General features: G+C 47.4%; 2 protein-coding genes across 6 annotated transcripts in view; one reads left to right on the top strand and one right to left on the bottom strand.

Moving 5' to 3' along the window:
• Positions 1–11,673, bottom strand: part of GLMN (glomulin, FKBP associated protein) — a 59,299-nt gene extending 47,626 nt beyond the window's left edge. The window contains exons 1-4 of one of the 4 annotated variants that reach the window (XM_077277252.1): positions 11,411–11,615; positions 8,777–8,833; positions 6,289–6,368; positions 5,259–5,384 (exon numbers count right to left, since the gene is read on the bottom strand). In XM_077277252.1, the coding sequence (XP_077133367.1) occupies positions 5,259–5,384; positions 6,289–6,330 (168 nt within the window). In that variant the 5' untranslated portion in view covers positions 6,331–6,368; positions 8,777–8,833; positions 11,411–11,615. Of the gene's footprint in view, positions 1–5,258; positions 5,385–6,288; positions 6,369–8,776; positions 8,834–11,410 lie in introns of all 4 variants that reach the window. The other 3 variants (XM_077277255.1, XM_077277253.1, XM_077277254.1) reach the window with 3 other exon arrangements.
• Positions 11,674–11,754: 81 nt separating this feature from the next.
• Positions 11,755–13,558, top strand: part of RPAP2 (RNA polymerase II associated protein 2) — a 102,234-nt gene continuing 100,430 nt past the window's right edge. For both annotated transcript variants that reach the window (XR_013218521.1, XM_077277256.1), the window contains exons 1-2: positions 11,755–11,922; positions 13,470–13,518. Coding sequence is in view for 1 of the 2 variants with exons in the window: in XM_077277256.1 (XP_077133371.1) it covers positions 11,892–11,922; positions 13,470–13,518 (80 nt within the window). In the remaining variant the exon portion in view is untranslated. The remainder of the gene's footprint in view (positions 11,923–13,469; positions 13,519–13,558) is intronic.

Genomic DNA, 13,558 nt, shown 5'->3' with positions numbered 1-13,558 from the left:
ACAAATCTCATTAACTGATGTGTAGAGTTTTGTCAGTCTCTAACCCAGGTATAACAAACCCTCTCTAACTGGGAAGGGGTACCTCGCCCCCAGATATTTGCGATTAGCGAATTTTTTCTCAGGCTGTAGAGCTGTTTTTTAAGGATCGCCTTAAACTCTGGGTGGTTAGAGAAAACCTTAGGCGGCTTCAGAGGTCCTTCAAAGGAAATCTTATGTTCTGGGACCTCTGGTGGCGGATCAGAAATGTCCAGCACCCGATGGATGGACGATATTATGTCCTCAACTAGCGCTGTATTGCTAGGAGGGATTGGGATCAGGGACCCCTCCGTTTCTCTGTCCGAGTCAGAGTCGCAGATGCCTTCCGAATCCTGTGTATCACTGAGGCATCCCCTGCTGGGTGGGCTGGGGAGGAGGCCTTCTCTGGTTGGGGATTGCGGAGATCTGCATTGTCTGTCCCTGGAATGGGACGGTCTAGATGACCTGGAGCTACGGTGTCTCTCCCTAGAGGGGGATGACCGTGTGCTATGGGATGACGCAGATGGACTTGATCTGTGGATCCGCTTGCGTCCTGACCTAGACGTGGATGTGCCAGGGTCATCTTGTTCCTGAGTCAAGCTCTCCCGTTGTTGGGTAACGGTCATAGCCGGGGCATGACCCTGCAGAGCCTGAAGCAATGTGGAAGTTAGGTTATCTATAGACTGCGTCATAGATTGCGATAACTGAGTAGCCCATTCCGGCGTGGCATTAGACACCGAGGCATTGGCAGGGGCTTCTTGAGGCAGTAGTTTGTATACAGTTCTGACAATGCGGGTACGTGCTACTACTGGGGAGAGCGGTCCCGCAGGCTGTGCAGAATGCATAATAGCAGATCTGCCTGGTTCTCTTGGACCTTGAGCCCTGCATAGTGCACAAAGTGCAGAGGTGCTGCCAGCAGATGGACCTTACAGGGGTAGAGAACCTACAGGGGAGTCTTATAGGTAATATGGATTCACAGCTGAGTAAAAATAACCCAGCTGTGATCTTACCCCACCAGTGTGCCCCGAGGTCCAGCGCCGAAGATCCACAGTCCTGTGCCCCCCGGAGACTGGCTGCCTGGTCCTGGTCCTGCAGACCGGGAGATGCAGGGTTAATCTGCAGCCGAAAATGGCTGCAGAGACAGAGGAGAGAGGAGGAGAAGGGGGCGGAGAGCTGGAAAAAGGCGGCAAGGCTATAAAAAACCCGCCCTTTCTGTCTCGATCCGCCCCTTGTATGACACTGTAGAGTGTCATATTTGTCATCCGGGGGGCGGGCCGGGGGGCGGAGAGGAGGCTGCTGCTTCAGCTAGGCCGAAGCCGGGGCCTAAATTAGATGCCTGAGGCCCAGAAGGGCTCCAGGCCGGCGCGAAAGTCCGGGAGGGGGTCGGATCTGAACCGGACCCCTCCGGATTTGAAGGCAGGATGGCGGTGGGGCTATAAGCGGATGGGGGAGCCCGGTAGGGGTCCCCCTGAGGCAGTAGAGAGCTGGTGCTGCCGCAGAGACAGGGACGCAGGGAGCCCTGTGTCTGTATGTGCCATGCCTGCCTGCACTCCCCCCGGCCCCAACAGGAGCCCGTAGCTGGGCTGGGGTCCCTGGATGCAGGCGCAGTGTGCTGGCCCATTGCTGGGAGCTGTAGGATGCTGCCTGTACAGGCCCTACCTGAGGAGTCTCAACCTAATACCCCCAGAGGGGGATAGGGAGGGTGCTTTTGTCACACACCTTCAGGGGCCTTTATCCTCGCCTCGACCTCAACCCAGAAACCAAAAGGAATTGGGGAAGGAGGGGGGTCTCGACTTCGAACCAACACCCGAGGGGTTGGGGAAGGAGCAGCATGGGGAATAGCCATCTCTACTTCAACTGGGCACCCCATAATAGGGGGCCGAGGAAGGAGCCATGCCGGGGGTCTCACAGGAGACCCTCTTTTCTTCATCTGTAATCCCGTCGGAAAAAACGGGAAACGGAGTAAAAATCTTTAGGTGTGCCTCCTTTGCGACACTAAGCAAAAACTGGAGAAGGCTGATGCCGTCCAGGGGTGTATACTGCACAGGAGGAGCCACAGTTAATCTTTTTCAGATTATGCATAGTGTCGCCTCCTAGTGGACAGCAGCATAACACCCATGGTCCTGTGTCCCCCAATGAGGCGACAGAGTAATACCACTGTTTACTACACAGAATCTCCAATGAGACATACAGAAACTAGACAATGACTTGAGCTTCACCTTAGCGGGAAAGCCTCATGAGAGATGTAAATCCTGGAGGTCGGACATCTCTTTACTTTGTTAGCAGCTTTTTGGAATCTGAGAGCAGCATGATGGAGGGTTTGGGACCCTGATTCCAGCGATGTGTCACTTACTGGATTATTTGCTGTCATTTTGGTAAGATCCCCATTTTATCTGCTGCCAATTCATCAGTCCTCTGAATGCCAAGCTCTGTAACACCCCACCCACGCTACTGATTGGCAGCTGTGTACTCTGTGCATAGGCAGAAAGCTGCCAATTAGTGATGGGTGTGGGGTTAAACAGAGCAGGAGGACTACATGGCACAAGACAACTGGTCCTCTAGTGATAATCTCCTGCTGATAAAAACAGTGAATTTCTTGAAACTACACCAAGCAGCCTAGTAAGTGACACATCCCTGGAATCAGGGCATCTGCCCATAAATCATATATATAAACCAAAGCGTCAGTAAATGACTGCACATTACGACTCAATTATACATGGCTAATTAGGAGAAACAGGAGTCTAATGAATTAAACAAACCAAAATAATATCATCAAGTTATATTTATTGAAAATTTATAAGACAATAAAAACCATCATATGTATAAATATCACAAAAGTGAAATAGTGACTACATCAAAGTGCGCCTAAAGTTCCAGGTACATAGGACAGAGCAGTAATGTCCAAATTATTACTATAGCTGCAATTCATACCACATATGTGGCAGCAATCATTTTGTATGTGTGCTCACATGTGTAAACTAGTGGTAACATTACCTCCACTATATAGCACACCATACATTACCGTACCGCATTTATCGTATCGCAACCAAAGACATAAATATATTGTTGTATAGGGATAAATTACCCATAGATGTCTGTGATGGTATGTCCTAGTCCTGGATACGTGCCCCGACGCGCGTTTCGCGTTGGTATGTGCCCGCTTCCTTACATGGCAAAAATCTGCTGACACGATTCCTTTTAAGGACCAAGTGGACCAAGTGAAAAGTGATACTGGATCTTTTTTCCCCATAGCTGTCCCAAAGGATTCCCAGGAAATGTCTTTAGTATAATAAAAGTGACTTTACCACCTAGACTACGACAACATCCTCCTCTACGGTGTCCCATGTAAGACTTGCAATCCCATAATACAGCCCAAACTCTGCTAGTTACTTCACCTCTGTCACTCACTTCCCTGGCTGCTAACATTAACAATGTCTTGGGGGCAATTACACTGCACGATTATCGGGAACAAGGATTCCTAGGAATGCTCAATCCCAATAATCATGCAGTGTTTTTAGGCAGCAATCACTTGACAAATGAGCAAAGTGCCAATTAAGAAAAAAAATGTATATATCTATATTATATTTTAAATCATTGTTCTCTGCAGCACATTGCCCTGTGAGAACACTGTGCTGCCGAGAACAATGTGCATAATACAAACTTACTGATTGTGCTCTGCATATTGTGAGTGTGGTTGGCCTGTCACTGATAAGCGTTATTAACACTACAGGTTGTCTATTATAAAGAAGCCCTTACAGAGTCGGACCTAAAGGCCCCGTCTCACTAAGCGATTTACCAACGATCACGACCAGCGATATGACCTGGCCGTGATCGTTGGTAAGTCGCTGTGTGGTCGCTGGGGAGCTGTCACACAGACAGCTCTCTCCAGCGACCAACGATCAGGGGAACGACTTCGGCATCGTTGAAACTGTCTTCAACGATGCCGAAGTCCCCCTGCAGCACCCGGGTAACCAGGGTAAACATCGGGTTACTAAGCGCAGGGCCGCGCTTAGTAACCCGATGTTTACCCTGGTTACCAAAAAAAACAAACACTACATACTCGCCTTTCGGTGTCCAGGTCCCTTGCCGTCTGCTTCCTGCTCTGACTGACTGAGCCGCCGTACACTGAGAGCAGAGCGCAGCGGTGACGTCACTGCTGTGCTCTCACTTCTCACTGTACGGCCGGCAGTCAGTGAGAGCAGGAAGCAGACGGCAAGGGACCTGGACACCGAAAGGCGAGTATGTACTGTTTGTTTTTTTTGGTAACCAGGGTAAACATCGGGTTACTAAGCGCGGCCCTGCGCTTAGTAACCCGATGTTTACCCTGGTTACCAGTGAAGACATCGCTGGATCGGTGTCACACACACCGATTCAGCGATGTCAGCGGGGCCTCAACGACCAAAAAAGGTCCAGGCCATTCCGACACGACCAGTGATCTCGCAGCAGGGGCCTGATCGCTGGTACGTGTCACACATAGCGAGATCGCTATGGAGGTCGCTGTTGCGTCACAAAACTTGTGACTCAGCAGCGATCTCGCTAGCGATCTCGCTATGTGAGACGGGGCCTTAACCCATCCCATATGCTAATCTCCGGCTACCTCTCAGCAGGACATCTCTGATCCTTTAAGTGCCAATGCTATTCTCTTCTCTTGTCTGATCCCCACACAACCAATATTAAGATTTCTTCCATGCATCCTATACACTCTGAAATTCTCTCCAAACATTCAAAACTAACCTGTATAGTAAAGCCTGCAACCTTCAATAATGCTGCTGCCCCTACTCATCTACAGTGCCCTCCCCTAGTAGACTATAGGCCCAGAATAGAGCCCATTCTACCCATGTACCCGTCGGCCACTTATTTATTCTTGTTTATTGCACTTATTTTCTATATTATTTAGACTTTTGTTCTATAATTAAACCCTTTGCAACTTTGTCATATGTAAAGCGGCCTGCAACCATGTAGTTGCCCCAATTTGGCAAGTTACCATGTGCCAACTGGTATAGGGCTATTTCCAACAGACCCATAGGCAATAAATGGAGTGCTGGCATGTCAGATCCCCTTTCTCCGTAACAGTGGTGGTAGAGATCATATTTGACCAAGATGGTAAATCCCTTTAAAAACGATGATGATTAAGACAAAGCACCAGGACACCGATAATCCACGTAACTTTCCATTTACCTTTTTTCTAATGACAAAGAAACCCTCCCAGGACACATACACTTTGGGACGTCCAAGATTCTTACCAGATTTTTCTCATCCTTGATTATTTCAAACAGAACTTCCAGCTGCTCCTCCTCCAGGCACAGCTGACAGGTCACCAGGAACACATTGGTGTCTTCTTCCTTAAATTGGTCTTCTGAAAGTTTTTGCTGAAACAGAAAATGAACAAATGTCAGATGCCAAACATCCATTATACTTGTTAATAGGTAAATGGGAGACCTGTAAAGGAGTGCGAGTTACTTGGAATATATTATAAGGGATTTTCTTAACAGAAAAACTTGCAATTTTTTTGATTTCGATTTTTTCCTCATTAAATGGAATAGTAAATGCCATATGGGGGGGGGGGGGGGAAATCAGCAGTCCATCCCCTTCCACCTCTGACTGTAGGAAGATCAATGGGAACCAGTGCACACATGCGCTGGTGATCACAGAATTTAATTACCACTGGTTTTGCAGGGCTGTGGAGTCGAAGTCGTGAAGTTGGAGCCCATTTTGGTGGAGTCAGTCATGTAAATTGAGGAGTCGGAAGTTTGGCTTACCGACTCCACAGCCCTGGCTATTGACAGCAGCATTTAAATGGTTAAAAAGCAGCAATCAGAGCTAACTCCGGTCACTCCTGTTACAGTAAGATGCTGGTTTTGTCTCCCAGCTGGCATCTCCAGGGTATGGGCCCTGAGCCCGCTCCATACACTGGCATTGCATTAAATGTCGGGATAGGATCAATACACCATCGGGAACATTTATGGCCTATCAGTAGGGTTAGCTAGAAATGCCTGATGGATGGGGGTTTCTGGCATCAAAATATTTAAAAAGGAGTCTCTCCCCATCTTGTACAGTTATGGCACAATTAGTGGTCCCACATCTATTTGAAGAATGGGGCCCTGGTGCACAGAATACAAGTGTGGTCACCAAGGGACAGCTAAGGAGCCTCATTCACCAAATACGGTATGTGGAAAGAAAAAAAACAAACAAAAAACACACACACGCCCACACCTAAAACTATTAAATCTGCACAACAAATCAAAATGAATGAGGAAAAATACATAAGCTTACAAGTCTCTGAACAAGTGCTTGGAGGTCTGCTGCTGCCGCCATTGTGCTTGGTAGTGGAAGGTGAATGGTGCCCAGATAACCTGATAATGGATCAGAAGAGGAAAAGGGTTAATGTGCATCAGCACAAATACTGAGATATAAAAGCCCAGAGCACAAGGTGACATTAACCCCTTATTACCCCATATCCCACCGCTACTCGGGAGTGGGAAGAGAGAGGCTAAGTGCCAGAATAGGTGCATCTTCCAGATGTGCCTTTTCTGGGGTGGCTGGGGGCAGATGTTTTTAGCCAGGGGGGCCAATAACCATGGTCCCTCTCTAGGCTATTAATATCTGCCCTCAGTCACTGGCTTTCCCACTCTGGCGGAGAAAATTACGCAGGAGCACACACCAGTTTTTTCCGTGATGTAACCCCTTTATTTTAACACCTAGAGCCCACAAATTTTGCACACAGACACTTCTAACATCATTAGTGAGGAATATGTAAAAAAAAAATAAAAATAAATAAATAAGGGATAGGAAATGGTTTACTATATGTAAACCATGTCTCATATCCTGTCGGGTTTGATAAGGAGATAGCAAAAGCCGGCAATTGAATTACGATAGATAGATTTTTTGGGGGGGATTTTTTGCACAATACGCTGACAAACAGCATGCTGCGATTTTCTCAGCCCGTAAAATACGGCTGAGAAATATACGGCAGATAGGAGCTGCCCCATAGAGAATCATTGGTCCGTGTGCAATGTGTTTTTGCGCCTCTCATACGTCCGTAAACTCTAGTGTGACGCCGGCCTAACTGTTAGGCAACATAACCCTACAAGCTAATCTATCATAAAGGGTTACTGCCATCTTCATAGATGAAGATGATCAGAATGTGCTTGTAAATATCTCAATAATGGTTGCAAATTTTAACACTTGTTCACAGCCTGTTGCCCTGGAGACCGACCACCGTTGAGTTGGTAAGCACTGCGATCCCATACAGATCCAAAACTGTGCTTATGAGCTCAATGGAAAAGAGCTTGGAATCACTACGCATGTTCTGTATCTACCGGCTGAAAATTTTAAGAAACATTCATTTGCAAAATTGCTTGTGCCATGTTTCTCAAAAAATATAACAGGGTCTTACATTATCTATTGCTCAGAAAGATGCACTAAGGCCTAATTTCAGGGGATGTCTCCGCCTGCCTCCGGTCATTGCTGAGATCTCAGACAGCGGAGGCAGGCGGAGGGGCTGGAGAATCACAGACACGGAGGAGAAGACCCCCTGCACAGTCCGGCCCCTGTGCACCAAAACAGTTAGCAGAAACCTTCAAATAGTGATTAAAGAAGAACCAGAAAGCAGATTTCATCACCAAAGGGATCAATTTAATCGGTACTGCAGCATCATTACAGAAATGTCTTTACAAAACTGTGCTGATGAGTTGTCTTTAAACATTTCTTTGCATCTTCTTTCATGGGTAAAATCTCAAAGTGCTTATAAAAACAAACAACTTTGTAATTTAGTTGTTAATAATTCTCTCTGTTCTCAAGAACAAAGGTGCTTTTAGGGTTATTCTTTACTGCTCATTGCCTAGGGAACCAGCCACCACTGCAGTCTCACAGCTGCGGCTGAACATGCGCAGTGCTTACAAGCACTTTTCTATAGATCTTGTGCGCACTTCTCTGGAGCACGCTGCTAGCTCCTGATCCTGGCCAGGTGCAGTATCCAGCTGGAAAAAAAGAGGAAGATCCAGCTCAACGATGCAGTGAAAAATCCATAACTTTATTCCACTACCAAAATAGCGTGAAAGGATAAAACATCAGCACATTTAAAAACCAAGATCAACGCGTTTCTGGTGGCTAAGCACCCTTAATCATGATCATGATTAAGGGTGCTTAGCCACCAGAAACGCGTTGATCTTGGTTTTTAAATGTGCTGATGTTTTATCCTTTCACGCTATTTTGGTAGTGGAATAAAGTTATGGATTTTTCACTGCATCGTTGAGCTGGATCTTCCTCTTTTTTTCCTGTTCGTCTACGCCTTGACACAGCGGTTCCGTGCTCCGAGCCTTTGGGAATGTCGATATGGTGAGCTGGACTTTGTTTTTTCTTACGCAGTATCCAGCTGCCTTTTATAGCAGAATCGTATAACACACTGGCAGGTCCAAACTGTCAAAGGAGGAGAGCACAACCACCCTGCAAGTAGGAAGCCGGGAGGCCGGAGAGTGGTCTGCTACTGCTGAAGAAGAGGAGAAGCAGCAGCCACATAAAGAGGAGACCAGTGAGGGAGAACATACAGCTTGTACAGCGTCATTATGTTAGAAGCCAGACGTACAGCCACTAACTGATCGCAGGGTCATAATCATCTCCAGTAGATGTTGCAATGAAAGGAAAACCCCTTTAATTAATATTCTGTCCAAAAGTTAGAACGATTTTTCTTTGGCAATAGCTCATAAAATCATCCAGACTATCACAAGGAGCAATTATTTATCATGCTAAACTAACATCTCACCAACTAAAGTCTTCTACTGAGCAGTCCTCATAGATCCGGCCTGATGTACATGTATATCTAGGGAGATAAGGGAAATATAAAAAGTATAAAAATATATATCTTCTGCATCAAGTTGACAAGGGGTTTTGTTTTTGTTTTGTTTGTTTTTTTACTATTCACAGCATGAACAATTCCTTTACCCTCAGTTTATATCATGGCGTTGGCCTTACAGGAAACCAGTACATCCCACAGTGAAACAAGACCCTGGTCTGGCTACTAAAGGTCAATGATGTGTAAAAGTAGCCATATACATTAGATTAAAGGGGCTAGCCAGTGGTCAAGTCTACGGGGAAGTTCAGGAGGGATAGCTGTCACTTGTCACTGATGTGTATGGTTAGCTCGAAAAAACAGATCTTTCACCAGGATTTCATAATACAAACTGCGTATACATGATTAAATAGATCGCTTAGCCCTGAAGAGGCGGATGGACATGTGTATATATATATATATATATATATATATATATATATATATATATATATATATATGAACTTTTTGTCCACTCATGGTTAGTGGTTGGGTGAAGCCATTTATTGTCAAACTACTGGGTTTTTTCTTTTTACATCATAATGACAACCCAAAACATCCAAATGACCCTGATAAAAAGTTCACATACCCCATTTCTTAATACCGTGTATTGCCCCTTCTGACATCAATGACAGCATGAAGTCTGTTGTGGTAGTTGTGGATGAGGTTCTTTATTTTCTCAGATGGTAAAGCTGCCCACTCTTCTTGGCAAAAAGCCTCCAGTTTCTGTAAATTCCTGGGATGTCTAGCATGAATTGCGCGCTTGACATCTCCCCAGAGTGGCTCAATGATATTGAGGTCAGGAGACTGAGATGGCCATTCCAGAACCTTCACTTTGTTCTGTTGTTGCCAATGACAGTTCGACTTGGCCATGTGTTTTGGATCATTGTCATCTTGGAACGTCCAAGTACATTCCACGCGCAGCTTCCGGGCTGATGATTGCAAATTTGCCTGCAGTATTTGCTGGTAACATACTGCATTCATCTTTCCTTCACCTTTGACCAAGTTTCCTGTGCCTTTGTAGCTCACACATCCCCAAAACATCAGGGATCCACCTCTGTGCTTTACAGCAGGAATGGTGATCCTTTCATCATAGGCCTTGTTGACCTCTCTCCAAATGTAACGTTTATGGTTGTGGCCAAAAAGTTCAATTTTGGTCTCATCACTCCGAATTACCTTGTTCCAGAAGTTTTGAGGCTTGTCTCTGTGCTGTTTTGCGTATTGTAGGCGAGATACTTTGTGGCATTTGCGCAGTAAGGACTTTTGTCTTGCGACTCGACCATGCAGCCCATTTTTCTTCCAGTGCCTCCTTATTGTGCATCTTGAAACAGCCACACCGTTAATTCTCAGAGAGTCCAGTATTTCAGCTGATGTTATTTGTGGGTTTTTCTTTGCATCCTAAACAATTTTCTTGACAGTTTGTGGACGACATTTTTATTGGTCTACCAGCCCATGGTTTTGTTTTTACAGAGCCCGTACTTTTCCATTTGTTAATCACAATTTGAAAGCTGCTGACTGGCTTTATCAATTCCTTGGATATTTGTGTCCCTTTCCTGTTTTATACAGTTCAATAACCTTTTCCCAAAGATCTGTTGACAGTTCTTTTGCTTTCCCTATGACTCACAATCCAGAAACATCAGTGGCTGGATGAAAGATGCAAGAGTCTGTCTGGATCCCAGAAACTCACTCAGCTTTTATGCACACATTGATTACAAGCAAACAGGTCACAGGTGAGGATGTTACCTTTAGTAGCCATTCAAACCCATTTGTGTCAACTTCTGTGCATGTTATTAGACCAAAATCACCAGGGTATGTGAAGATGAATTGATGAATAGATGTATCATGCACACACATATAATGAGGGAATCCATGTGCAACCTTCTGTGACAGTTTAGACTCCATCTCTACCCATCTAGTCTAAAGTGTTAGAGTTATACAGTCAATACTGCGGATGGTTCTGCAAGCCAAGTACATCAGGCTCCTCATTTCTGAAGAACCGTTTACTGTATATTATGACATATCCACTATAAATCCCCATGTCGGTTAGTAATCAGCCTGCAGTCAGAGTGGTCTCCTTACACGCCTCTCACCGGCCCACCCTGGTAAGGTGTGTAGACAGGTAGCAGCTTCGCTGCTGTACATATAGGTGAAGGGGACATGATTTGGTTGAAAGCCGCTAATTTCGGAGGAGCCTGCAATGTTCTAAGCGGCGGTCACATTGGCACTGAGGCTTCTGTTATTAATGTCCGTGACATCGCTCTGCAGGATCCTCCGGACACCACCAGTGCCTGACAGACCCCCAATGACTTATACTGGGGTCCGGACACGGTCCATTGTGGATTCCGCCACACGCAGCACCAGATCTACAGGGAGCCCCATACAAGACCCCCATACCACTACAGTCCTTACAGGTGGGGGGCCCCGAGTCTGCACTGGGGCCACCATCTTTATGCTACACCACTAATATCACAAATACACATAGAAGCTTCTTCAATAAAGTCCTCAATAAGAAAACACCGGAAATATATAAAAAAAAACAGAAGGATATTCAAACCGTGCAGGACTTACTTGTCCTGGAGACTTGTGGAGGCTCCAGAAGAAGCAGAGTGGATGATAAAGGACCGGAAGCTCAGCGCTCACTCACCCTATATATAATACAGGGGTCACGCGGCGCCTCATGTCCGCAGAATGTGCTAATATGCGGCTTATCTCATAGGAAAGGAGAAAGCTCACTTTGCGTTCCAAAACTCACATGGTTAACCTGTCTATCCATAAAGAGGCTTGAAACGAGGAAGTAACTCTAAATGAGGCCTGGAACCCATAGATCTGTAACTGAGGTTTGAAACGCAAATCAATATAATATCGAGGCTTGACTAGGAGGAGCATGAAAAAGAGGCTTGAAACGAATAGCTGGAGGTTTAGAACAAGGAGAGGCTTGGAACGCAAATCTTGTGACGTCATTGGATAGTGGAACGCGGAAGTTTGTGTAGTAGAGGCTTGGAACGCATACCGGAACACGTTCTGTGATCACTTTCTGTGATCAGCAAGCATGGCGGAGAGGAGGAAAACACCAAAATCACGTAAGTCTTCTACAGAGAGAGGTGGGGGGGTAAGTACGACGTAGTGTACTCCAGTAGGTGCTGCCCACAGCACAGTGCTAACCACTGAGCTGCCTGCTGCCCAATGCACAGTGCTGACCACTGAGCCGCCTGCTGCCCAATGCACAGTGCTAACCACTGAGCCGCCTGCTGCCCAATGCACAGTGCTAACCACTGAGCCGCCTGCTGCCCAATGCACAGTGCTAACCACTGAGCTGCCTGCTGCCCAATGCACAGTGCTAACCACTGAGCCGCCTGCTGCCCAATGCACAGTGCTGACCACTGAGCCGCCTGCTGCCCAATGCACAGTGCTAACCACTGAGCCGCCTGCTGCCCAATGCACAGTGCTAACCACTGAGCCGCCTGCTGCCCAATGCACAGTGCTAACCACTGAGCCGCCTGCTGCCCAATGCACAGTGCTAACCACTGAGCCGCCTGCTGCCCAATGCACAGTGCTGACCACTGAGCCACCCTGCTGCCCAATGCACAGTGCTGACCACTGAGCCGCCTGCTGCCCAATGCACAGTGCTAACCACTGAGCCGCCTGCTGCCCAATGCACAGTGCTGACCACTGAGCCGCCTGCTGCCCAATGCACAGTGCTAACCACTGAGCCGCCTGCTGCCCAATGCACAGTGCTAACCACTGAGCCGCCTGCTGCCCAATGCACAGTGCTAACCACTGAGCCGCCTGCTGCCCAATGCACAGTGCTAACCACTGAGCCGCCTGCTGCCCAATGCACAGTGCTGACCACTGAGCCGCCTGCTGCCCAATGTACAATGCTAACCACTGAGCCGCCTGCTGCCCAATGCACAGTGCTAACCACTGAGCCGCCTGCTGCCCAATGCACAGTGCTAACCACTGAGCTGCCTGCTGCCCAATGCACAGTGCTGACCACTGAGCCACCCTGCTGCCCAATGCACAGTGCTGACCACTGAGCCGCCTGCTGCCCAATGCACAGTGCTAACCACTGAGCCGCCTGCTGCCCAATGCACAGTGCTGACCACTGAGCCGCCTGCTGCCCAATGCACAGTGCTAACCACTGAGCCGCCTGCTGCCCAATGCACAGTGCTAACCACTGAGCCGCCTGCTGCCCAATGCACAGTGCTAACCACTGAGCCGCCTGCTGCCCAATGCACAGTGCTAACCACTGAGCCGCCTGCTGCCCAATGCACAGTGCTGACCACTGAGCCGCCTGCTGCCCAATGCACAGTGCTGACCACTGAGCCGCCTGCTGCCCAATGCACAGTGCTGACCACTGAGCCACCCTGCTGCACAGTGCTAACCACTGAGCCACGCTGCTGCCCACTACACAGCCGTATGAGCAGATTATTTTTCTTGGCTTGTGTTGCTGCTTTTTGTGTGCTTGGCGTTATTTCTACGCTCGGGTTATGGCTTCTCCATAGGGTGAATCGCTGTGTTCCGTCCTGACCCTTGTAGTGCGGCGATGCTTCTCTGCTGTTGCGTTCTGTGCTGTATCCGGCGTTTTCTCTTATTTTTGCTGATCTTGTCTTTTTCTTTTGTGTATTAGGTAAAGTACAGTTTAGTGATGACGTAAATAGTGAAGATGCTGCTAACAGGTAACGTGTGTGCAGCTTTATATCGAGCCCGTGGTGGCGG

This window comes from Ranitomeya variabilis, chromosome 8 (assembly GCF_051348905.1).
Source record: "Ranitomeya variabilis isolate aRanVar5 chromosome 8, aRanVar5.hap1, whole genome shotgun sequence".
NCBI classification, from domain to species: domain Eukaryota; kingdom Metazoa; phylum Chordata; class Amphibia; order Anura; family Dendrobatidae; genus Ranitomeya; species Ranitomeya variabilis.
Note: the sequence above shows the minus strand (reverse complement) of the source record. Positions and strands in the feature narration are given on the sequence as shown.